The 25,782-nt window shown below is 40.8% G+C and overlaps 1 protein-coding gene, 1 long non-coding RNA gene and 1 pseudogene across 5 annotated transcripts in view; 2 read left to right on the top strand and 1 right to left on the bottom strand.

Moving 5' to 3' along the window:
• Positions 1 to 16,162, top strand: part of HMCN1 (hemicentin 1) — a 400,921-nt gene extending 384,759 nt beyond the window's left edge. The window contains exons 104-107 of the mRNA XM_006198786.4: positions 395 to 745; positions 4,340 to 4,459; positions 13,192 to 13,318; positions 14,763 to 16,162. Coding sequence (XP_006198848.1) covers positions 395 to 745; positions 4,340 to 4,459; positions 13,192 to 13,318; positions 14,763 to 15,129 — 965 coding nt within the window. The 3' untranslated portion in view covers positions 15,130 to 16,162. The remainder of the gene's footprint in view (positions 1 to 394; positions 746 to 4,339; positions 4,460 to 13,191; positions 13,319 to 14,762) is intronic.
• Positions 1 to 25,782, bottom strand: part of LOC140688744 (uncharacterized) — a 134,622-nt gene that overhangs the window by 31,268 nt on the left and 77,572 nt on the right. For 3 of the 4 annotated variants that reach the window (XR_012063527.1, XR_012063528.1, XR_012063529.1), the window contains exons 2-3: positions 15,690 to 15,878; positions 14,100 to 14,242 (exon numbers count right to left, since the gene is read on the bottom strand). This is a non-coding gene — a long non-coding RNA (uncharacterized lncRNA). Of the gene's footprint in view, positions 1 to 12,397; positions 12,511 to 14,099; positions 14,243 to 15,689; positions 15,879 to 25,782 lie in introns of all 4 variants that reach the window. The other variant, XR_012063530.1, reaches the window with a different exon arrangement.
• On the top strand, positions 19,475 to 20,273 carry LOC102539939 (non-selective voltage-gated ion channel VDAC3 pseudogene; annotated as a pseudogene).

The following is a 25,782-nucleotide window of genomic DNA, read 5'->3' as shown; positions in this document are numbered from 1 at the left end:
TAATTATATGAAAGATCAGAAGTACTAGTGATTAATGTTATAATTTAATGCAAACGAGAGATGGGATTGCATTCTCTCCTCCACCAACAAAATTAAGATCTATATTAGCTTTGTACTCCAGTTTTTCTGGATTCAAGACCACATTTTCCATTACAGCCCTGTATGTTTTGACTGTACGTATGAAGCAGCCTTTAGGGAGAGTGAGTCTTTCTACACATTCATAGCTGAGTGATGAACGCTTTCTCAAAAGTTCAGAACAGTTGAGAAATGACTTGGGAGGGTAGCATAATGTCTTCAGTTTGTTCCACAGACTGATTCTTTATCCCTGTGTTTTCTGTGTGTGTGTGTATGTGTTTTTTTTTTCTCTTTTTTATGTATCATGGCACACGAGCAGACATTAATGAATGTGAACAAGTGCCTAAGCCTTGTGCATATCAGTGCTCCAACACCCCTGGCAGCTTCGAGTGTACCTGTCCACCAGCACAGCATTTATTAGGGGACGGGAAATCTTGCGCTGGACTGGAGAGGCTGCCAAATCACGGCACTCAGTACAGTAGCTCTAACCCTGCCCGGTTCTCCCCCGTGAGGAACAGCTATCAACCTCGGCCGCATTACAGGCAGTACTCACATCTCTACAGCTCCTACTCAGAGTATAGAAACCGCAGAACATCTCTCTCCAGGACTAGAAGGACTGTTAGGAAAACTTGCCCTGAAGGCTCTGAGGCAACCCATGACACATGTGTAGGTAAATGTCAGCGGTACCACATTTCCCGTCTGCGGGCTCACTTACGGACCAGGGTCTAAGCGTATGTACGGCACCTGTGAGCATCTGGGTGCAGTGAACCACGTCTGTCCTCAAGTCTGGGATGGCTCAGAGTTTTAAGACATTGACTCTGGCACCTAAAAACTATTATGGATGTTATCAAATAAATTATATTTATATGTGGGCATTCTGCTAATATAATATTCTATATTGGCAGTTTCTCTTTTTCGATCACCCTGTAAGTGGGACTAAATTTAATGCTATAGTGAAATAAAATTCAGTGGCATCCAGAAGGTAGTTTTTTAAAATGAGAATATGCATATGGCCCATAATATATACTGTCATTATTGCTTTATCTGATGGATGCTGTAGCAGTGGTTTGAAAGTGTTTGCTCCTTGGTCTGTATGACAACCAACAGTGCCGTGACTATTGTCCCACAGTCCCTGTGGACCTTCTCCATTGGATTATTTTGTATATATGTTAAGCCACTGAAAAGATGTGAGCCGGATCCAAATTAACGTGTTTCCATTGTTCTAAAATACATGCTTTCAGTATCTTTATCTAAACTCACAAATCCGTAACTTAATTTGTTTGCAAAAGTGAAGTGTAATTTCCAGCTCGAGGACTGAGACCTTGTTTTCAGTTGAGTTGCAGGCATGATCATCTGTCATTCATTTAATTCCGTTTCCTGTGAGTATCCAGTTTGTATGTCACTGAGCTACGCACCAAGGGGAATAAGCAAACGAGAACTAGCCCCACAATTGGTTAGAAGAAATGAGACAGCGAGGAGGGAGGCAAGAAGGGAGAAAGAAATTCTGTTTAAATTTGAAGACCCCTATCCCAACCTCATGTTCTTGTATTTTTCCTAAGTATTCTATGCTTTGCTTATTCTCTCCCAGATATGCTCTCTTTTAAACATTTTTTTTAAATGCCTTCTGGAGGAAAGGAAATAGCTTGGTGGTAGAGAACATGCTTAGTATGCACGAGATCCTGGGTTCAATCCCGAATACCATCCTTAAAAAAATAATTTAAAAAAATACCTTCAATTTTCCTTCAATTTGACGTTCAACTGCATCATCTCTTTTTCTGCCCTTCTCCAAGCCCTCCCCCTGCATCATCTTTTTACACGGGCTTTCTCCGTCGTGCTTAGGTGGACCCAGCTTCTTTTATCACCTCTACTTAGCCGGACCCTCAAACCTTCGGGATCCTTACACTTTAACCTTTGTTCTTTAGGTCCTTATGTTCCCAGACCTTTTCTGTTAAATGTCTTGACGTACCTGAAGCTTAATATGATGCATATGGAATCCTCTCCCTGTGATCAGCTTCCTAGAACTGTGGACAGCGCTAGTTTCTTTTGCCCCTTGAACTTCAAGCATTAATGGATTTGTTAACAACTCTCTGCATTTTGTCCTATACAGTCAAATACGACTTAATTACTAAACCTCTGGACTTCACTATCCTTGGAGTATATCAAACATCACTCTCAGCCTGCTCCAAACCATTCTTATTGGTTTTTTCCATTGGTAATTTTTTGTGCCCACAGTTGTTACCTCTTTTCACTATTCTTTTATTAATGGAATTAACATCTGACATTTTGTCCTTCAGTTTCTTCCAAATAGTCATTCCCACGAAAGGGTTTTCATCTTCTATTAACATCTGAGTCCCTGCCCTCATCTTCTTCTCTTCTGTCTTTATTTTCATGCACCAGAAATCTTTATGCTATGATAAGTGAATGAAACTACATTCCTCACACCATATACCATTTAGTTGACATCTTCTAAATCATCTGAAGGAAGGTCCAAGTCATTTTAAGGAAGTGTCCCTGATTGATAATCAGTTCTCCATTTCTTTATCACTGTCTATGCCCTGTAGTTTCATCATAGTAGTCTTATGCTTTCTATGTCTTTTGTTTCTGTTATACTAATATGTTTATATGAATTACTTTCCCCAAACCATCTGCAGTGTGAGGCAGCTACTATTTTAGAATGAGGACCAATATTGAAGACAATCTAAAGTAAACTTCTATAATTAGCCTATTACTGGATATTTGAGTTTTATTGGGGGCAATTAATAGGCTTAGATGTTTAGTACTAATAAAGAAATTTACACTAAGACTGCAGACAGCCTTGGAATTACGGAATGAGCAACTTGCAATAAACACCAAATGCCTTTAATTAACCATCTGGAATGAATAACTTACAAAAGATTCAAATTAACACTATGAAATCTTGTGAGACTTGGGCTAAAATTTCACTTTTTAGGGAATTCCAAAGCCTCACAGGAAAAGGGAATGTTGCATTGCTCCCGGACACAGAAATCACCCTTGGGGACACTTTAAAATTCGTACCCTGGAACGTGCAGTGTTGACTACCTGGAATTCAACATCATTTACATTTCTGTTATTATATTATTATCTCCTCTGGTTAAAGCGGATAATAGAGAAAAAGTAAAAATAACTCACCTGAATTCTGGGATGAATGCTTTGGTTACTGAAAATGGGGTAAAAACTAGCAAATTTTTGATGAGTGTTTGTCATTAACAGATTTTGAATCATTGCAATTATATTCTGAGCACATGCAAAATATGCAGAGTGGACAGGGCGCTTTGCTCTGCGTTGTCTCCCAGTCTTCAGTTTGTCTTTTCTTTACTTCCAGCCCACAGCACTCCTACTCCCGTGTCATACCCATTCTCCTCTTCCTCCTTCCACTGGTTGGCAGATTTTAATATTAGTCAAAGCCAAGCTATTGGGGCAAGAAATCTGAGACCTCTCAAGTCCCCCTGATCAAGTATCAATTAATTTTTAACTGTTCCCACTCTCCTTTTTATTGCTGTTTTCTTAGTTTTGTTTAATTGTAGCAGATAGCTAGCTGTTTATAAAATGTTTTCTCCTATATTACCCGACTTGAACCTTCCAACAAAGCTGCGAGGGAGAGTCTATCAATGACTCCTTTTGGCAGAAGAATCAACTGAGATCTTGAGACGCTAAGTGTCTGGCCCAAGGTCACACAGCCCCTGTGTGTATGTAGTCGCCATTAGTATTGCACTTGTGTGAAGTTTGATGACTATTCATATCGCAAAGATAAAAACCACCCCCACTTGGGATGTGTGTGTGGGAAAGCTGTGCATGGCTATTGGAGAGATGGGAGCAGCTAAAATTTAAATAAAATAGAAACTAATATTTCTTTTTCCAGTAAATCTCAAATAGAAACTTTGTTTTTTAGGTAAATTCTATTTTGTCAAGTGCTTAGTACTTTGGTGATTTAGAATCTTAACTGGCCTGTTTCATCTGTCATTCCAATCTTGCTCAACTAATACAGAAATTGGCCATTTTGGGTCTTTAGCTCACAGATACCTATATACAGAAGAGATGTTCATATTTTATAACACAGGACAGTTTACATGGGACTCCACTAAAAACAGATCCTGATATAAAACAGCTCCGAGCATTATTTTTAAACTTGAGTGTAAAATCCCCAAGAAGTTTACTGTTGTATGTCAGCAACTTGTTGATAGCTGGTTCTGTCAGTTTCGTTTCTGTTTGGCATAGTTATACACTCTGCTTTCCTTCTGCACAGATATTGATGAATGTGAAAAGAGAGGCATCTGCCAGCACGAGTGTAAAAATACCTTTGGAAGCTATCAGTGTATCTGCCCACCTGGTTACCAACTCATGCTCAATGGAAAGACATGTCAAGGTAAGAAAATGTTGGGACATTCATTGACTTAAAAACCCACATAGGACAGTGTGAGAAATTCACTGTTTTATTTTTTTGAATAATTATTCTTCTAGTTGCTTTCTTTCCTTTCACATTCCGTGGGTCATACTTACCTGTAAACATTGTTTCTGTAAGTAGGAAAAGCAAGAGAAACCAATTAAGCAAAGGAAGAGTTGAGAAGCATTTTTGGTATGGTCTTACTAGAAGGAGCAGGAAAGCCTGAGCCAGTTCATGTCATTACATTTAAAATAAGTGAGGGGAGGGTACAGCCCAGTGGGAGAGCACGTGCTTAAGCACGTATGAGGTCCTGGGTTCAACCCCCAGTACCTTCACTAAAAACAAATTAATAAATAAACCTAGTTACCTCTCCCCAAAATAAAAAAAATAAATAGAAATAAGTAGGAATAGACCTCTTCAAACATGTTTTCACAGTTCATCTACAAAGGAAGGAGAAATAGGAAGAGTGCTCAGTCGGTGTATCTCAGTGTTAGACATTATTTTAGACTCTGTCTTAGTGATCAGTGAGTGATTAAATAATCTATTCTTTGAGTCAAAGCATGAGTATTAATCATGTGTTAACACTGCAGGATGCAAAAGGTTAAAACAGGTGAACAACGTACACTCTCTTCCCTTTATGATCTTAGAGTCTAGCAGAGACAGACATGCAAGTAAGTGCATGATCAGCCTCCAAGGTTGCAGGTCTTATAACAGAGTTTAGACAATGGGTAGTGATGGTAGGAAGAGGAAAATTATCAATCTCAATAGTACCCTCTTTACACAACAATGTGAAAGGAGCATTGCACTTATATGAGGTGTAGTACATTACAATGTGCACTTAAAGAGAAACATGAACTTGTGTAAATCTTTAAAACTTCTAAGAAATGCCCTCAATTTTGTGGACAAACTATGAGTATTATGTAGGTCTTAATAAGCCTCTGAATTTTATTAATTTCTGCCATGTACAAATTCTGTCCTTTTCTAAAGTGTAGCAAATCTCCAAAAGACTGCTTTATTGCAGTTGAATTTAGATTGGATTTTCCCTTTCTGTAAGATTCACAAAAGATTTGCTAGGAAGCAGGTCATGGAAATGTGTTCTGGGAGGCAAGACCAAGATGGACAATGGCTTCACCATGAGCCTCCCCACCCCTACCCAACCCACTCATCCACTCCGAGAGCACCCCCCCATTGATCGCCTGGAGCAGGAACTTGAACTCAATAAATAAACTCCCAGCCCTCACTCACCAAACATTTAAGAACTTGCCCTATGAGGAACGTTCCACTAAATTTTGAAGTACTTTTGAATAATACGTTTACATTATAATTTTTTTACATTTTTTATTGAGTAATAGTCATTCTACAATGTTGTGTCAAATTCCAGTGTAGAGCACAACCCTTCAGTCATACATGAACATGTATATATTCATTGTCACATTTTTTATGAGCTACCACAAGATCTTGTATATATTTCTCTGTGCTATACAGTATAATCTTGTTTATCTATTCTACATTTTAAAATCCCAGTCTGTCCCTCCCCCCCCCACCCCCTTGGCAACCACAAGTTTGTATTCTATGTCCATGAGTTTGTTTCTGTTTTATATTTATGGGTTTTTTTTTTTTAGATTCCTCATATAAGTGATCTCATATGGTATTTTTCTTTCTCTTTCTGGCTTACTTCACTTAGAATGACATTCTCCAGGAACATCCATGTTGCTGCAAATGGCGTTATGTTGTTGGTTTTTATGGCTGAATAGTATTCCATTGTATAAATATACCACATCATCTTTATTCAGTCATCTGTTGATGAACATTTAGGCTGTTTCCATGTCTTGGCTATTGTAAATAATACAGTTAAGAACATTGGGTACAGGTGTCATTTTGAAGTAGGGTTCCTTCTGGATATATGCCCAGGAGCGGGATTCCTGGGTCATATGGTAAGTCTACTCCTAGTCCTTTGAGGAATCTCCATACTGTTTTCCACAGTGGCTTTCCTTGCTTCCCTCTCCCACTGTTAATGATTTAGATGTCTTCTTTTACAATTTTGTGTTTATTCTTTTTGTAATTCATGGCAGTTATCTCCTTTCCAGTTAGAGTTCTCATTTTTGTAGCATCCTGCTTCTTTGCTATTTAGAGTAGACCTGTCAAAATTTCTTTTAGCATGGGTTTAGTGTTGCTAAACGCTTGTAGTTTTTGCTTGTCTGTGAAGTTCTTTATCTCTCCTTTTATTCTAAAGGATAGCCTTGCTGGATAGAGTATCCTAGGCTGCATCTTTTTTTCATTCAGGACTTTGAATATACCTTGCCACTTCCTTCTGGCCTGTAGTGTTTGTGTAGAGAAATCAGCTGAGAGCCTTATGGTGGTGCCCTTGTAACTCACTCTTTGTTTTTCTCTTGCTGACTATAGGATCATTTCTTTATCCTTGACTCTGGCCATCTTGATTATGATATGTCTTGGTGTGGGCCTGTGTGGGTTCTTCCTGTTTGGGACCCTCTGAACCTCCTGTAGTTGGATATCTGATTCCTTTCGGTTTGGGAACTTTTCAGTCATGATTTCTTCAAATACCTTTTCAATCCCCTTTGTTCTTTCTTCCCCTTATGGAACCCCTATTATGTGTAGATTGGCACGCTTTATATTATCCCATAGGTCCCTTATGTTGTTTTCATTTGTTTTTGTTTTTCTCTCAGCTGTTCTGATGAGTGCTTTCTGTTGTCCTGACTTCTAGGTTACTTATTCATCCCTCTGAATTATCTAGCCTGCTTTGTACAGCCTGTAGGTCAGCTCTCATCTCAGCAAATGAGTTGACTAATTCTAGTTGGTTCTTTATAGCTTCTGTTTCATTTTTGACATTTTATATCTCTAAACACTATTTCTTTTAGTTCCTTTAGTACTTTGATCACTTTTTTGAAATCTTGATCTAGTAGGCCATCAATGTCTAGTTCCTTGATCGTGCTTTCAGGGGATTTCTCTTTATCTTTTAATTGGGAGTGGTTCCAGTCTTCTTCATATTGCTCATACCTCTCTGGCACTGTGGCTTAAGGAGTATGTTATCTAGTTCTCCTGGAGATGGTGTGCTCTTAATGATTTTATTGAGAGGTCTTTGTGTCTTCGCCCTGTTTTGTGAACTCAGCTTGCTGTTTCCAGAGGCTCTCTGTTGGCGCCCTCATCTGTGCTGCTCCCAGTGGCTGTTGGCTAGCAGATCGTGCCCCCTCCCAACACTGAGTCAGGGGCTGAGCTCTTACCCGGTGGGCGGGTGGGTCCTTCTCCCTCCCTCTCCTGATGCCGCAGTCAGATGCTGGGGGGGGGGGGAGGCAGGTGGGCGGATTGCACCCCCTCCCAGCACCGTGGTCAGGTGCTGCTTTCCTGCCAGGAAAGCGGATAGCAGCCCGCCCTCTCCCGGTGCCGGTCGCTCCGCTGCTCTGTGTAGCTGACCGCCCTCGGGCCGGCGCCCTGTAGGCAGGCTCTGGGAAGACCATGGAACAGCCCCACGCCTGCTCTGTGCCAAACCTCAGCTCCTTGTTTGTCTTGGTGGCGGAAGTTCTCTGAGGTGCCAGGCCAGAAAGATCCTACCAGCCTCGGGCTATAAACAAGTCTCAGTCCTGCCTAGGAGGTTGCGCAGTCCCCGGGTGTGGATTCAGGGCTCAGCCTCGCCCGGGCCCTGCACACAGGAGGAGATGGCGGCTGTGGCTGCGTCCTGCCTCTCTTCTCACGAGAAGCACCAGTAATGGCTGTGCAGGTCTGAGGAGACAAAGGCTATGGCACCCCTCCCTCCAGGGCACACCAGCCGTGTTGCTTTGCTTTTTTCACAGTCCATGGGGGACCGAGGTGGTTCTGCTCTGTATCCGCTCCCAGCCACGGTGCGCAGCCCCCTGCAGTCCCCCGGGGCGGCCTCAGTGCAGCCGCCCCCCGTCCTCCGCGCGGCTCGGGCGGCCCGTCCTGGCCCCAGCTGCTGGCTCACATCTCAGGCTGGGTGTCGCGGGGACCCTTTGTGCCTGTTTAACTCAGTTCTGTCAGTCAAGGGGTACTCAGGGGAGCTCTGAGCCTCGGAGGCTCCCCCTCTATCCCGCTGGCCTTTCCTTTGGAGGGGGGAGACCCAGCGAACGAGCGCCAGTCCTCCTTTGCAGCTCCCTCCCCGTGGGATCGGTTCCGCACTGTTTTGCTTTTTCTTCTTTTTTCCTTTTCTCCTACCAGATTTTTGGCGTCTTTGTCTTTCGAAGAGGGTGATGTTCTGTCGGCGTTCGGCAGGTGCTCTGGTTGGCTGAGTAGGTCCGTAGATGTGAGTCTTGGTGTGTTTGTGGGAGAGAGTGAGCTACAAGCGTCCTTCTACTCCGCCATCTTGCTTCTCTCACCATTTACATTATAATTTTATGTTTTTCCAAAACAACTATTATTTCATTTTAAGCAGTATAGTTTTGTTCAGAGCAATAACTTGGACCCATTCTACAGATGTTAAAACTAATTCTCAGTGATGTGAGCCTCAATGTCCTAAAACCATCAAAAGCAAGGGTAGGACTTGATCACAGATCTCACAATGTCTAGAATGATCCTTTGTCTCTGCTATGATGTTGTGAACACCAGGGCCATCGTACTGTGGCAGCAGGAGGAAATGAGAACATTTACGTTGTCCATATTTTATAACTTTCCCCAGCTCTGCACCCCCAAGAATCCTGAAGGGGTGGCAGTGCCCATCACTAACATTACACTCATAGGTACCAAGGAAGGAAGGAGGTAGGTACTGAAGCATTCAAAATAACCAACCAGGTGACAAACCCCTTAGCCAGATTTTTTAAGGGTTGTATTTATTGTCCTATTCTCAGAGAATTTTTCCTTCTTCTCTAAATTATGCCAGTTTGTTTTTTAGTTGCCCTTGTCACTCATTTTTCAAGAGTGAAAAATAATGTGCACAAATAAGAAACAGATGTCATTTGACATGTTTGCAATTTAAATGAGTTAAATATTTTTGTGGCTTAAGAAAAAAGGTGAGAGAAAACAATTATGACATTCAAAGAGTCTTTAAAGAAACACTTGGAATCTATAGCTTTAGACAGTATCTGAGGCATTTATATGGGACACAAGACTACTTTTCATTCAGAGATAATTTTTGAAGCTTTATACATTACAGATAGAAATGTTAACAGTAAAAAGGAAATTAAAGTGAATTTAACATTGAACAAGGACAGCGACTAGTCAAAAATGGAAGTTGGAGGGGAGGTTCTGGCTTAGTGGGAGAGCACACGCTTAGCATGCAAGAGGTCCTGGGTTCAATACCCAGTGATGGAAGTGTTAGCTATCTTGATTCTAGTAGTGGTTTCATTGGTATATACATCTATCAATCAAAATTCATCAAACTGTATACTTGAAATATGTGTAGTTTACTTTACAGAAACCATACCACAATCAAGGTGTTAAAAATAAATAAAATGTCTTTTAAAGAAAAACGTCACCAGACTGCAAAATGAAAAAAAAATAGAAATGATCATGATTTTCTCCAGAACCAGAGAAGACAAACTAAAAAGTCATTATGCTAATTTTAAGCACCACTAATCTAATTCTAAAAATGTAAAAGTATGTGTTGGCTTGCCTTTGAAATGAGTGTTCTAATCCAAGGTTTTAATAAGTAATTCATAATGTTTATCAAGAATCTGAATTACTCTCTACTTTCTCTAAGACAAATGTTTCAAGTATCTTTATCCTAAATTACTTTACTTTAATGTCTCCAGAAGCACTTGGTTAAATGCGTTCATATGGTTCTGAAGTTATTAATATGACAGTTTTTCAGCTCATTTTGGTATTCTTTTCTTGTAGCCACATACTTATGTGATGAAATGCCTATACTTTAATTTTTAATCATAATTTTTGTAATAATATTTTATAAAAACCAGCCATCACTGCATTGTCAGGTAACAGAAGACAGCCCGGTTTCTCCGTTACTGGCTTCTTTTTCAAAAATGAGTGAGTAGAATGAATGCCTACAGGATGCCTAATCCTGAGGAGATAGGAATAGAATACAAGGGAGAGCTACCTTCCCCAAAGCTCCACTGCTTTAATGAAGGCTCTTTGGGGGAGGGGGGTACAATATTATAGAGCTGGAGACAAACACTTTGCATCTGGTATTTCTTCATAGATTCACACTCAGCCAGTAAACATCCGTGATAAGGTAGCTGCCCTTATTATGCCCACAGACATGTGTCCAGATTCCTCCAAGCCCCCATTTTCACAGACCCTAGCAGTTCCACTAGGCTCCATGTTTCTGCATGAGTTCACTTTAAAAATTAGAGGGAAAAAGAAAGGATGTGAAGGGAATAGTTTTTTTAATGAGAGAAAAGATAAGGTTTATTGAATTTCTTTTACATTTTCCTAAAAGGCTTTTTTCATTTCATTCTGGGACAATCTTACTTTGTCAAGGAGATAGAGCACTTCTAACAGATAAGATCATAATTAGAAACTGGTTTGCAGACACCAGATTTAACAGAATTAAAACATGGTTTCACCCTGTCCCATTCCTGGAGGAAAAGTAGTCCTAATATAAATTAATAGAAAGCACAATGTCATTAAAGTCAGGTGATTTACTCTATATCATTCTAGCTCAGTATCTTTTCACTTTGTGCAGACTGTTTAGTTTAAAATTACATTGTTATTTCCTTAGAAAACAGAATCTATTTGGAACCAAATCTAAAATGCTCATTTTTGAGACAGAAATGCAAATGGTAAATAATTTAGAAATTTAATATTTATCCCCCATGATTAATACAGCATCTCTTGGAATGTCTTTTCTCCTTTCTCTTTTTTTATAACAAACAAGTTCAGGAAAGGGCTTTACAACTTTAACCAAAGACCAAATACCTTCCTACAGATACCAAGTCACTTACTACGGTGAAGGGACGTAATGGTTACACATACCCACGGGTCGTGGCACCAGTTCCATAATAGAAGTACATTTGACCTTTAGCACCTACCTCTGCAGAAAACCAATTTGGGTCCAATTAATTGTAACTGTTCCCTCCTGTACATCAGGATGTATGTTTATTCAAATACTAAAGAAAGTGTTACAAGTGTCTGTATGCCACCAATTGGCTTAAACTTTTTCCAAAATAGTCTTCATATTTTGTTTGCCTACTCCAAAAAGAAATTTAAAAACCTTATACTTCACTCGTAGTTGTAAAAAGCAACTTACTGTGTTTAAATAGTTACGAAGGATATGAATTCTGGCATTGTTATTTGGTGTTCATGTGTTTTAAATATACATTCATCAAAACTTTGGAAGTGCAGACTGAACTCAGTTAATGGAGGATGACCAAGTCTGCACTCATTGTTAAACCAGATTGACTGTCAGAAAAGTCTAAGGTTATTTTTCTGTTCAAGTAAAAGTGTTAGTAGGTGCCCCTGTGACAGCCAGCTCACTTATGAAATCTAATTTAAAATGGAGAGGCCAGGCTGTTGGTTTGTAGCTGTGATGAACTACAGCCTGCCCCGACCAATATATACCACCAGTGCGCTCACTGGTCCCACGTGCCTGGGAGCATTTTACACCCTGTAGCATAGAGACTGGGGATTCGGGGAAACCTTTCTTTGAAAGCAGAAGAAAGAAGAGTTTAAGGAGAACTCCAGGCCATAGGAAATTCTCGAGCAGACTGATTTTAGAAAGGAGAACTTATGGGAAATGCAAATCTGGCTGGAAATTGATTCCCTGAAATATTTGTCTGCCCTCATACTGCTGGGAAGCGTTCATGCACCACCAGAGAAGTACAGGTATCACAGTTTGAAACTATTGCTGTAAAATACGATTCTTACCTTTGGGGTCTCAAAAATCTCTTAAAATTGTGTTAAACTCTATGGACACTCCAGAAAACTGATCCGTCGATCTCAGTCCTGGTTTGTCTCGTGCAAACACACACGCACACAAGCACTTTTACTCACAGATACCTTGATGCTCGAACATGCACCTCAGGTGAAGAACCATGGCTTAAAAATGTTCATTTCCAGAAAGCTGCTTTTTAGCCTCATCTTGATGCTGCTTAAGTGTTTTTATTTAACAGCTTTGTGGAAAACAAAGAAAGAGCATCTCATTTGCGTGTTTCCCCAATATCCTAGGGAGAGCCCTTACCCTGGGAGAGGATTCCACCCACAAGTGAGGATGGACTCATCAGACTTGGATCTCTGATCCTGTGTGTTTTTTTCCCCTTTATTTTTTCCACAAGATCTAGCTGACCTGTATCTCCCCTTAATTTATAACTTTTTAAATTTCCACTACCCTACTTCCCACTCAACAATTTGAACTTCTAAAACAAAATCCTATGGAAAAGAGATTCTCTGCTCTACGGAAAGGTTCACAGATGTCCTTTAAGTTTTTAGCTCGTTTTTGTGAATTTGAAGTATTATTTGCTTTACAAAACCCAAATGCACTCTTATTTTCCAATTATAAAAACCATTAGCGTTAATAGCTTCCCTTCTACTTTCATAACTTATTTTTCATAATTTTTTTAATTTAATTAGTCTTTTCACATATGTTTAAAAAAAAAAACCTTATCTTCAGAGCAGTCTGGGGAATAGCACCCCAGGGATCGAGACCCCCACGTGTGGTTGGAGAAGCTCAGGTAGAACGGCCGAGTTCATTCAGGGAGAGGAGAAAGCTAGCTGTCACCCCTCCAGTCACGCCTGCCCGGATGGCCTTTTCTGACCCGAGGTGCTGATGCTGCATGTTCCTTGGGCTGTTGTAGATGTTGACGAGTGTCTGGAGCAGAACGTGCGCTGTGGGCCGAATCGCATGTGCTTCAACGTGAGAGGAAGCTACCAGTGCATTGATACGCCCTGTCCTCCTGACTACCGGCGGGATCCTGTGCTGGGGTAGGTCTCGCCTTCTCTTCCCAGATGTGCTTTTCAAGGTCTTTCTTCCTCTCTCTCTCCTTAACCAACAAACCCTGTCTGCAGTCAGGTTGCATTCACAGGCAGTCAGTCACCCCCAGGGGACATGAGGTGACAGTGTGTTCCTTCTTCAGTCAATGAGCAAGAACTGAGCTCAGGCTGGGTTTCCTGGAGGAAGTCTCCCCAGTGTGTAATCCACCAGACAGCATCTAGGATTCCGCCTCAGCAAAGAATGTTGTATGGAGTGATAGTGCCTGCCTTTCTTTAAGCCCTGAAAACCCTGAGGCCACACCAATGGAAACTAGACAATTTTAGAGTGCTCCCAGAGGACCGTGGCTGTGACGGTGATGAGTCACCGTGACTCCAGGAGAGTGGAGAGGAGCAAGGATGAGTCAGTGGTCTGTCCGTTCACAAGTCATCTTGCTTACATATCGTCTGAAACAGTCTTTTCTGGGTTCTGGATAAGCTTCTGTTTTCTCCTTCCCCTTACAGAAATTTTGCACTCTGTTTAGGTACCAAGTTAAAATTGGGGCGTTTGAAAAATGGTTATTTATGAGAATGGTCAGCAGGAATAGGACCCACTAACAAGGAGGGGGATCTGAAACCAGATGCTGGTTGGGTCTCACACTTTGTTTTCCTCTCAGAGGTGACTACCATGTTGCTGTAACACAGTCAAGGGTGGACTGCCCAGGATCCATCAAAAGCCTATTAGTAATCTGTCTAGGGGGAATATAAAGGGAAAAAATTACAAATACAGACTTACGAGACTTCAGAATACCATGGCTGAGGACTCCGTATCTTCAGGACATAGTCTTTTGTGCATTTTTTCAAGTTTTACTCTTTATTACCAGTGATTTTTAGCAGACAACTTAAGTCATGATGATTCAAAAACAGCCACTGTGAGCTCTAGAAAAAGAAAATACAGTATTTTTAATCTGAAATCATGTGGAAGACAAATACAAAAGGAGGTTTTGTTTTTCAGGGGTCCTAATTGACCTTTTTATTATTTTTAGAAAGATAAATATCAATATATTCTATTTCTGCTTTCAAGTAGGGTAGATGTTAAGATTTTTAATGAGTTTCTGTTCCTCTCGTTAAGAAGTCCTGGTTTCCAATATTTGTGCAGAAGCTTCTCTTTCCAAAACTGACTTTTCATTTTAAAGACACTCTAGTGGTACGTATACTTCAGTGGTTCAGAGGCTTCTGATTTTAATGGCGCCGAGAGAGAGATCTGTGACTCTCGACCAGCACGTTCTCACTGCCATCTGCTTTGAGTTAGTGACACACAACACCGGGTGTTTTGCCGTCAGGCTGTCTCCTGCCTTTAATGCCCCAAAGTTGTCAGGGATCATGATCACCTACATCAGGCCTCCTGCTGCTTCCGAGCCAGATAACTGCATGCATTTCATGAGTTTGTCATCCTTAGGTTCTGCCTCAAGAACTGTCCACCCAATGATCTGGAATGTGCCTTGAGCCCATATGCCTTGGAATACAAACTTGTCTCCCTCCCATTTGGAATAGCCGCCAATCAAGATTTGATCCGGCTGGTTGCATACACGCAGGATGGAGTGATGCATCCCAGGACAACGTTCCTCATGACAAATGAGGAACAGACTGTTCCTTTTGCCTTAAGGGATGAAAATCTGAAAGGCGTGGTGTACACGACACGACCCCTCCGGGAGCCAGAGACCTACCGCATGAGGGTTCGAGCCTTATCCTACAGTGCCAACGGGACCGTCGAGTATCAGACCACATTCATAGTTTATATAGCTGTGTCCGCCTATCCGTACTGAGCAGCTCTCCAAAGCCTAACCCACATGCTTCAACTGCATCGATCATGGGAATCAAGCCGCCTTCTAGACTATGGTCTCCCGAACAGTTGCAACCTTGGCAACTTGAAAACGGTGCTGTGCTCTGTTTCGTGTGCCTGCCTTGGTACTGCCGAGGCGTGTTCCTGATCCCACCATGGTCATATCTCTTGGTAAGATCTAGAAAACTCCCTTAGTATTTTCTTAATTTATTACACTGGAGCAGTTACTTTCCAGAGATTATTCTTAACATCTAAAGGACACATCAGTGATGTTTCGTAGTAGCTAAGATCATTTTCTGTAACAAAACAAATTCAAAGCCAAGTGGATTTTTGAGCATTTAACCACTTTAAGAATGATAATAGGCTTTGACCAAAACATAGTAAACCAGTTTTAAGTAACTTACAGAGATGCCTTTTTAAAGTATTGATACTTTGCAGTAGGACTGTTTTCACTTCAAGGAACAAAAAGAAATACCACTCATTTTAGAAATACAGTACAGCTTCTAGAAGGTCCCTTTTTCCCTGATACCAAATGGTGCTCACCTTGATTGAACATCCAAAAGCAGGGTATTATTTTCAGTGACTTTGTGAAAGCCGACAAGTTATAGAAAAAAATATTACTTTGTCCTCAGATGAGACTGTTGATAGCATGGATCTCTGCTGTAACATTTTTGATATGACCTTCCATTCAATTAGCTCCATAATTTTACATTCCAGCATTTTCAAATTTTCCTGTCAATCGGAGAAAGAAAGTTAAATACCAATGGGACAGTTTTCATTGTTTCTCCTGAAAATCTTGTATGTTCAAATTAGTATAAATGGTAAACGTCAATACACTGTACACGGTGGTAACAGACTCTGGACGCAATTGCCAAGATGTATTCTATTTTTATGAAGTGTATATATATTACCTCAGTGTGTATTTTCTTTATAATATCTTGACGGACTCCTTTGTAAAATTATTTTGTAAAACAACCAACATTGTTACAGTAAAACCTGCCTAAGTAAAAATTTCACATACTTTTTCTTAACTTTTTTGAAAACCTACAGTTTGTTTCCTTACAGCTAGAAGAGGTATTAAAGTTTATAGCCACACCCATACATGTGTTTTACATATCAGGATCCTGGGACTTCGGTAATTTACGTAACTTTCTTAAGACAACACAACTAATTAGTGGCAGAAACATCGTACCTTCTACCTCTTTTATGACTCCAAGTCAAATGATATCTCCATCACTTGACAGTTTCCTCACCTACCTAGACAATTTTTTTATATCTCAACTCAAGTAGATTCATCTACCTGTGATGGAAAATAAACTAGCCAAGGCCTAATAATGGTCTATGATTGAAGGTTTTCTTTACCTAGATCACAGTATTCAGAGAAACCTGGAAAAATCATCTAATCCTCCGTCAGGCAGGTGATTATCTAAAAGAAGTGTTTGTTTGCCAAAGGATATTCTATACAACAGTAGTCCAGTTAAGGTACTCTGAGTCAACTGGGTTCCAATATCAAACAAGTTTCGGAAACACTGTGTAACATTAAATATTTCTATTTCTAATACTTCTATTAAATATTTACTATGAATACTGACACTTAAAGGATCTAAGAAATTCTGTAGTAAACATTTAATTTGTTCAAGTCAACATTTTCCCTTTGATGTATTGTACTGTCTCACAGAACATTTGGAGAAATTCTGGTTTAACATAGTGAAGACATCTGCTCGACTCCTCCGTCCTTAGAAAGGACGTTTTACAGCCTATTTTAGTAAACAATTCCAGTACATGACCCTGGCCATTAAGCTTCTTTTGAAAATAACCCATGTTAACTTTGGTCATTTCCTCTATCCAATATTCTGCAAGCGTAGAGAAGGACACGGCAGTGCCCAGCCACGAGCTACTGCACAGATATTAGTAAAGACAGACTTCTGATTACTATATTTAATTTGGAAAATTCTATATGGAGCCAGAAGGTCCAGCCAGAATCCTGACTTTAGCCAAGTACTTTTAAACACAATTTCCTTGAAATTTATCGTAGTCACCCTAGCGGTTGAGCAGAATTAGGCAATGGTATCCAATATCAAGCTTGAGTGTTCCCTCAGGACGACAGAGCAGGGGGTTGAAGGCCTCCAGCAAAGCTGTAAGAAGCAAGGCCACATCTTGTATGTTGCTGTTATAATCACAATAGCATAAAAGGGAAGGTAGCCAAAGGCAGGAAACCTCGGGGGCAAGTGAGAAACCTGGTAGGCAACAGTAGACCCACACCTGTGTAATTCCTTACATGTCATATCAAGTCTACCTATAACATAATTAACTAGTCCGATGCTAACAGAGAAGTATGAGGTACACCAGCCGCCAGCAAACATTTTCTAAAAAGGGAAAGACGGTAGCTGTTTTAGGCTCTATAGACCATATGATTTCTCTTGCTACTGGTCAGCTCCACTGTTTTATCAGAAAAGCAGCCATAGAAAGTATGTATACATGTGTTTCGGTATCACTATGTTTACAAGACCACTCACTCAGACTCCCCAAATTCAGTTCAAACCATAACTGTCCATCACTACTGCTACCACCAGTAGGCACTACAGACTGTATTGCCCAAAAATTCCTGTGTTGGAACCTAATCGCCAATGTGATGGTAGTTGGAGGTGGGGCCTTTAAGAGATGATTAGTTCATGGGCTTAACTGCAGGACAGGTTGGAGGAGACAGAGACTTCACTCTTAAAAGGTGCACACAAAATCTCATGCACACTGGGACCAAGGGCAAAAGCAGTAACTTTATAGGAGCCTGGGGCAGACCTACCAGCTGGTCTTAGAGGATCTCCTGGGGAGGCAGGGGGCAGCTGTGGCTCACCCTGGGGACATAAAACCTGGTGGTGGACATATTGAAGAGTATTCATCTGCATGAACTCTACTTGAGGCGGACATCTTGCTTCATCAGCATCAAGGGTCTTGGGTCATCAGCATCAAGACCTGCCCCACCCAATAGCCTATAGGCTCTAGTACTGGGACACCTTAGGCCAAACAACTAACTAGATGGTAACACAACCCCACCCATCAACAGAAAGGCTGCCTAAAGTCTTCCAGAGCCCACAGCCACATCTAGACACACCCCTAGACACAGCCCTGCCCACCAGAGGGCCAATCAGAAGGGCCATCATTCAAAAATCCATGAATGATAAATGCTGGAGAGGGTGTGGAGAAAAGGGAACCCTCCTACACTGTTGGTGGGAATGTTGTTTGGAAAACAGTATGGAGATTCCTCAAAAAACTAAAAATAGACTTACCATATGATCCAGCAATCCCACTCCTGGGCATATATCTAGAAGGAACCTTAATTCAAAAAGACACATGTACCCCAATGTCCATATCAGCACTATTTACAATAGCCAACACATGGAAACAGCCTAAATGTCCATCGACAGATGACTGTATAAAGAAGTTGTAGTATATTTCTACAATGGAATACTATTCAGCCATAAAAATAAAATGTCTTTTGTAGCAACATTGATGGACCTGGAGATTGTTATTCTAAGTGAAATAATCCAAAAAGAGAAAGAAAAATACCATATAATATCACTGATATGTGGAATCTCAAGAGAAGACAAACTTACTAACAGACAAAACAAACTTATGGTTACCTGGGTAAAAGGGGTGCGAAGGGATAAACTGGGGGTCTGAAAATCAATAACTAATATATATAAAATAGATAAACAGTATAGCACAGGAAATATATTCAATATCATGTAACCTATGGTGAAAAAGAATATGAAAATGAATGAATTTTTTTTTATTGATGTATGATAAATTACAAGGCAGCAATTTCTGGTGTACAGCACAGTGCTTCAGTCAGTCATACATGAACATATGTTTATTGAAAATGAATGACTGAAGCATTATGTACATCAGAAATTGACACAACATTGTAAACTGACTATAGCTCAATAAATACATATATACAGAAAAAAAAAATACCTGCTTCTACATACTCAGAATCAAAAGATACTTTCCCTATTAAGCCCATAGCATGGGTGCTTCTTGTTAGCTATTATTATCTTACTTACATTTATTCCTCTGCTCCAGGAGCTATGTAAGCAATTAAAGATCAAAAGAGTTACAAGTTGAAGTGTTTATGAAAGAACAGGATTGCCTAGAATCCTCGGTTCTTGTTGCTTTGAGTGGGTAGGGGATAATAAGGTAGCATGGGCACCCAGGTGCCACGGGCACTGGTCTGAAGACCTTCAGTGGTATCCTGGCCAAGCAGACAGGCCATCCAGTTGGAGATACGTGTAACACACAGACTTACTGTGACCTAGGAAAGGCTGCCAGGGATGTCTTCCAACAAAGAACGTGGGCTTGGCATGGCTAAAATAAATCTGAAAACCAAGTCGTGGAGTGGAGTGGAATTTTCTCTGTCTGGTCATGCCTACACTGATACAGGGAAAGCGTCAGGCAATCTAGAGACCAAATACCAAATCTTCAACTATGGGCTTACCTTCACCCAGAAGTGGAACACAGACAATACTCTTGGGACAGAAATCTCTGGAGAATAAGTTGGCTGCAGGGTTGAGACTCCACACCATATTCGTAAGGAACACAGGAAAGAAGAGTGAGAAATTGAAAGCCTTCTACAAACAGATTACTTCAGTCTTGGCAGTAATGTTGATATAGATTTTTCTGGACCAACCAACTATGGCTGGACTGTGTTGGCCTTTAAAGGTTGGCTTGCTGGCTATCAGAAGAGTTTTGACACAGCCAAATCCAAACTATCACAGAACAATTCCACCCTGAGTTACAAGGCAGCAGACTTCCAGCTGCACACTCATGTGAACAACAGCACTGAATTTCGAAGATTGACCTACCAGAAGGTTGAATGAGAAGGCTGAAATGTTCGTAAACCTCGCATGGACTGCTGACAGTACCAACACCTATTTCAGCATTGCTGCTAAGTACAAGCTGAGCTGTAGAACTTCTCTCTCTGCTAAAGTAACTAATGCTGGCCTGACTGACTGGGGTTACACTCAGACCCTTCCACCAGGAGTCAGACTGACCCTGCCCGCTCTAATCAACGGAAAGAACATCAGTGCTGGAGGTCACAAGGTGGGGCTGGGATCTGAACTAGGAACTTAATGCAGTTTTTGAGTAAAGCATCAGCTTTGTCCGTGGAGGTGAAGAGAAATGAACCCACTGTGTTTTGGCCTTAAAATTCTTCTGTGAAATTAAAGGAGGAGAAGGTAGTATGGGTGCTGATGGGGGACAGCGAGGATGAAAGCTAGCAGAAGACATGTGAAAGAGAAAAAAGGCTGACTCTATCAGTTGCCTTAAAAGGGGGGAAGGAAAAAAAACCTCCCATGATTTATTCAACCAACACACCAACTCCCTACTCACCATTCTCAAGGAAAAACTTGGTGAGGCATTATTCTTTTATCCTCCTCTCCTGTTGAGAATAGTTTTTCCCTTCAAAACTTGACCACTCTTCCTTAATTTCACAGAGTGATAATATATGCCCATAGATGAATATGTGTGTTAGGGGGGCGGATGTTATTTGACTCAAGCCCAAGGAGGTCTGTGTCTTAGCCACCCTAAGAATGTTCCTAATGATAATAATGTACTTTGATCCAATGGGACAATGTCTACGTGATTTTCTGGTGTTAGGAGGCTGCCCTGTGTCCTGAGCTCCTTTGCTCCCATCCTGTTGGTTTTCAGGCTCCCTGAATGCCTGATTTTCAAGTTTGTAAGCCACACTTTCCTGATGTTTCCAGTTTCCTCCACCTCTGAGTCAGACAACAGGACGAAGTTCATTGTGCTCTGGCCCCGGCTTCCCAGTAAAGCGGTTCCATGTGTGGAGACAGTGCCTGACATGCCCTGCTGGCCGCAGGTTGTTCCAGCTCTGTAGGGACACTGAAAGAATGTATCAACAGACTTGCCCAGGTATCTAAAACACATTTTCACAATGTCAAGTGACCCTTGATGACCAGACTGCTGATTAACTTCAGCTTCCCAGGGGTCCTTGGAGGGGAGAAGCTGCAGCCAAGTTTTCAGTGTGTAATCACCTCTCCACTGAGTTGGAAAGCTCACCGCCAAGCTGGAGCAGCAGTAGGACATGTAACTGGTCAGAATGATTGCACTTTCCCAACCACTGTCCTCTGCCAAGATTCTGTTTCAAATTCTCTATTCTCAGAGGAACAGCCTGGGAATTTGGAAGTTCTTCATAGAAGTTTCTGGACAAGCTCCTCTCTCCTTTCTCCCACCTCAACCCTCATGCTGTCCAGGAGACATCTCAGTTGCATGAGCTTTCTTCCATCTTTGCTGGTTCCCCCGCCTTTCACAGCAGCTGGCACTCAGTAGCAGAATCACTTTCTGTCAGGATTTGTCTCTCTGGAACCTGAAGTAATACTTGCTAGTGATGTACAGTTGATAGTAAGCCAGTAACCACGGTCCTCAACCATTTGCCACCCAATCAGAATCAGTTTACATGGAAAGACAGTTAAGACAATAATAGAGACTCCTCTTGAACTCAACACCTGCTTACACCATGAGTAGGGCCAAGGACCTCACCAAAATTAGACTAAGGGATATTTTTAGCTTCTATTTCCTAAGCATTTCTAGGGAAGGTGTGCCTCCCATAGTTGCATGGGAGGTAGACTATGGAAGTCAACAGACACTATGAATCTCAAGGGAGAAAGCTCAAAGATAGAAGGAGAACACAGCAGATGGAAGCCCACGCTTTTAACCCTTCTATTCTTTCCAATAAATGCACCACTCCTTAACACCAACGTGGAGGTCCAGAATAATCACTGACAATGTGGCTGCTGTTTGTCATCAGACAAAAGAATTGTCTTTACAGTAAAGAACTTCCAAAATGATAAATGAGAAATTGTACATTAAGCAACTTTAATATTCTTTAAAAAAATGAAATATAGAAAATTTAGATGGACACTTGTATCTCTTATGTATCTTGGTCAGCTTTTCCTAAAGCTCATCTAATTGCTGATATACTTTATACTTACTAGGAGTATACATTTTTAAACTAAAAACAGACTTACCATATGAACCAGCAATCCCATTCCTGGGCATACACCCAGGGAAAACTCTAACTCAAAAACAGACATGCACCCCAATGTTCATAGCAGCACTGTAGCCAAGAACAGAAGCAACCTAAATGCCCATTGACAGATGACGGCATAAAGAAGTTGTGGTGTATATATGTCTCTCTCTCTCTCTCTCTCTCTCTCCATACACACACACACACACACACACACACACACACACATATATATTCTCAATGAAATACTACTAAGCCATAAAAAAGAATAAAATAATGCCATTTGCAGCAAAATGATTGGAACTGGAAGTTGTCATACTAAGTGAAATAAGCCAGAAAGAGAAAGAAAAATGCCATATGCTCTCTCTATATATGGAATCTTAAAAAAAAACACACAAATAACTTATTTATAAAACAGAAACAGACACACAGACATAGAGAACTTATGGTTACCAGGGCAGAAGCAGGTGGGAAAGGATAAATTGGGAGTTTGAGATTTGCAGATATTAACTACAACATATAAAATAGATAAACAAGTTTCTACTCTATAGCACAGGGAACTATATTCAATGTCTTATAGTAACTTATAATGAAAAAGAATATGAAAGGAATATATTTATGTATATTATGACTGAAACATTATGCTGTACACCAGAAATTGACACAACATTGTAAACTGACTATACTTCAATACTAAAATAATACCATATGATATCACTTAAATGAAGAACCTAAAAAAATAACACAAATGAACTTATTTACAAACAGAAACAGATTGACAGACACAGAAAACAAACTTAACAGTTACCAAGGGAGAAACGGGATGCTGAAAGAATAAATTGGGAGTTCAGTATTTGCATATACTAACTACTATTATAAAATAGATAAACAGGATTCTACTGTACAGCACAGAAAACAATGCTCAGTATCTTGTAATAGCCTATAATGGAAAAGAATATAAAAAGGAATATATATACGTATAGCTAAAATTATGCTGTATGCCAGAAATTAACACATTATAAACTGACTATACTTCCATTTAAGAAAAGAAGTATACATTTTTAAATGTGGAAAAGAAAAAAAAATTGACATCCTGGCTTCTTCACATGGGCATCCTTCTGTGCACGTATGTCCCTGGCATCTGTGTCCAAAATTCATCTTACAAGGATACCAGTCAGACTGGATTAAGTATTGCTCTATTGACCTCATTTTAACTCAAGTCACCTTTTTGAAGGCTGTCTCTCCAAGAACAGTCGCAATCTGAGGGATAGGGGTTTAGGACTTCAATAAATGAATTTTAGGGGGCACACAATTCAGTCCGTAATAGTAGTTTATGGTAACTACCTGTTTACACAGTTCTTCTAAGTCCATACCGATGCATTGGTTAAATGTTTCTCCTGTACTAACACAACACAGCAAATGGTCGGACAGGTGGATGTTTTGTAAATGTGTGGGTGAATGTAACTGTGCCTAACACCGCTGTGGTCAGTAAGGAAAGTTTATCGATTAGCCTGGTTTTATGTGGAAGGAAAAAGCCTATATTAAGTATTAACTTGAAGATACTTAAAAGGTGCTCAGAAAATCTTTAGGATGTCCTATATTATTTCTAAAATCAAAGATCTCTGAAGTTATGGTTAATGGGATTAAAACTGCCAATTTTTCTGCCATGCTGTGTTATATTCACTTAATGCTGCATGTTCACTTACATGTGGTATCGGAACTGTTCGAAGAGTTAACAACTAAGTGGAACAGGCGGGACCTTGGGACTACAGAGTAAGACCAAATGAAATATTTAGTGAGGAGGACAAGAGTGGTTACTAAATGGATCAGCTGTTCTGATGTCAAGGAGATAAAATGAGATTAAAGAAACTGGAGCAGAACACAGAAACATCTGGATGGCAAATGAAGAATTCAGTCCTTTCCCCAGATATCTGGTCTACACAAACCCCCCCCCCCCCACTGATAACTGAAAGCATTCAGAAGGGTCTGACGGCTTCGTCCTTCTCCTGGGTCTCTCCTGTGTGTTCAGGCACAGTCAAGCCTCATACTCTTGACTCCCAGTAAGTTCAGGGCTGGAAAAACTGATTTCCTAGCGCCAAATGATCACCACTGCCAACAGAGCAAGATTTTGTGTGTATCCTACAGCATTTTGAGGACGTGGACCATAGCATTATATACGGTAGGAAAAGACGTGTGATGAGACATACGTGCCTCTGTGTGTATTACATGCATCTGCATACGTATCACCCAGTGTGAGGCAGAGCTGGAAACAGATCTGCGACAGAGATTGAACCCCGCAAAACAGCCTGTCCTTTTGGTATAGAGAAACTCGGTAAAAAGAATACGTCCTGCTCCAAAGAAATGGAACAGCTTCCCAGACTGACTGTAAGAACCAGCATGTGAAAGACGTTCTGTGGGCCAAGTAGGGAATGAATGGGATGTTTCACAGATAATGGCTTTTATCTTGTCCTCCTTTGAAAAACTAAACTTTTTACATAGTATCTTGGAGGTGAGTGGTCTGAGAATTAAAGCAGCATTCTTAAAGTGACTGGACTATTCAATACGAGAGGAAAAAGAGATGAAGTATAATTGCCCTATGGTGATAGCAGTAAAAACCTACAAGCAGAACAACACTACCTTATCTCAGCACAGACGTTTTTCCCAAATCACAGTACTGCATGGCAAGTGAGCACGAAGGATAAGCACAGGGAATAATCAGAGCACACGCAGGGTCCCTAACCCAGGATGAAGGGGCCCCTGAGGAAGGTTAACAGCTAAGCTAAAATCGAATCACAAAAATGTTAGCTAACCCTTACTGAGCCAGATACAGTTCTACGAGTATTCCATGTACTACAAAAATTGTTGAATGAGTACTTTAACAGACCCTTGAGGTGGGGACTGTAATTGATTCCCTAGTTTATAGTTAGTCAGTGGGTAAATGTCATACTCTAAAGAGATCTCTGGTTTTGCAGAGGCTCAGAGGTGAGTGAGTAGTTCATTGTGGCTAAAAGCCTGAAGAATCAAGCAGATGCCAAAATATGAAGGGTCCCATAAATCCTTTTAAGGAGTTTTGACTTTATTTCCAGAGGAATGTGAAACAATTTGTTTTGAAAGACCCAGAAGGGCTAGACTCTATGAGACCAACCCTGGGAAGCTGGTCCTTGTCCCAAAAGTGAGGACTATTGAGAAAATGTAAGAATAGATTGTTTTGTGATTTGCTAAAGTTCACTTATTTTACATAAAACAAAGTGAGCGAGTGTCTTTCTAGGTGGTGGAGTCGCATGAGTTTTAGTCTCATCCCTCTTACATGAGCGTGTGCCCATCACTCAGCAGGGAGGCCAGGAAGCCTGAAGACGACTTAACTGGCACCAGAAACCCAGGACCTTTTGTCTCAGGAATGGGATTCCCTCAAAAATCTGAAATTGCCCAACCATTGCTTCTCTGGCAAAGCCTGAATCTGGCCATTAAAAGGCAAAAAGGGTCCTTGCTGCAGCTGATACATGGGGTGTTTGTCTTCATGATAACTCTCATGCCTGGCGTGAGGTCAAAGGTACCAACAACTGTAGAAAATTACAGAAGGAAACAGAGCACTTG

This window comes from Vicugna pacos, chromosome 23, assembly GCF_048564905.1.
Source record: "Vicugna pacos chromosome 23, VicPac4, whole genome shotgun sequence".
NCBI lineage: Eukaryota > Metazoa > Chordata > Mammalia > Artiodactyla > Camelidae > Vicugna > Vicugna pacos.
The sequence above is the reverse complement of the archived record's forward strand: the minus strand, read 5'-3'. Positions and strand labels throughout refer to the sequence as shown.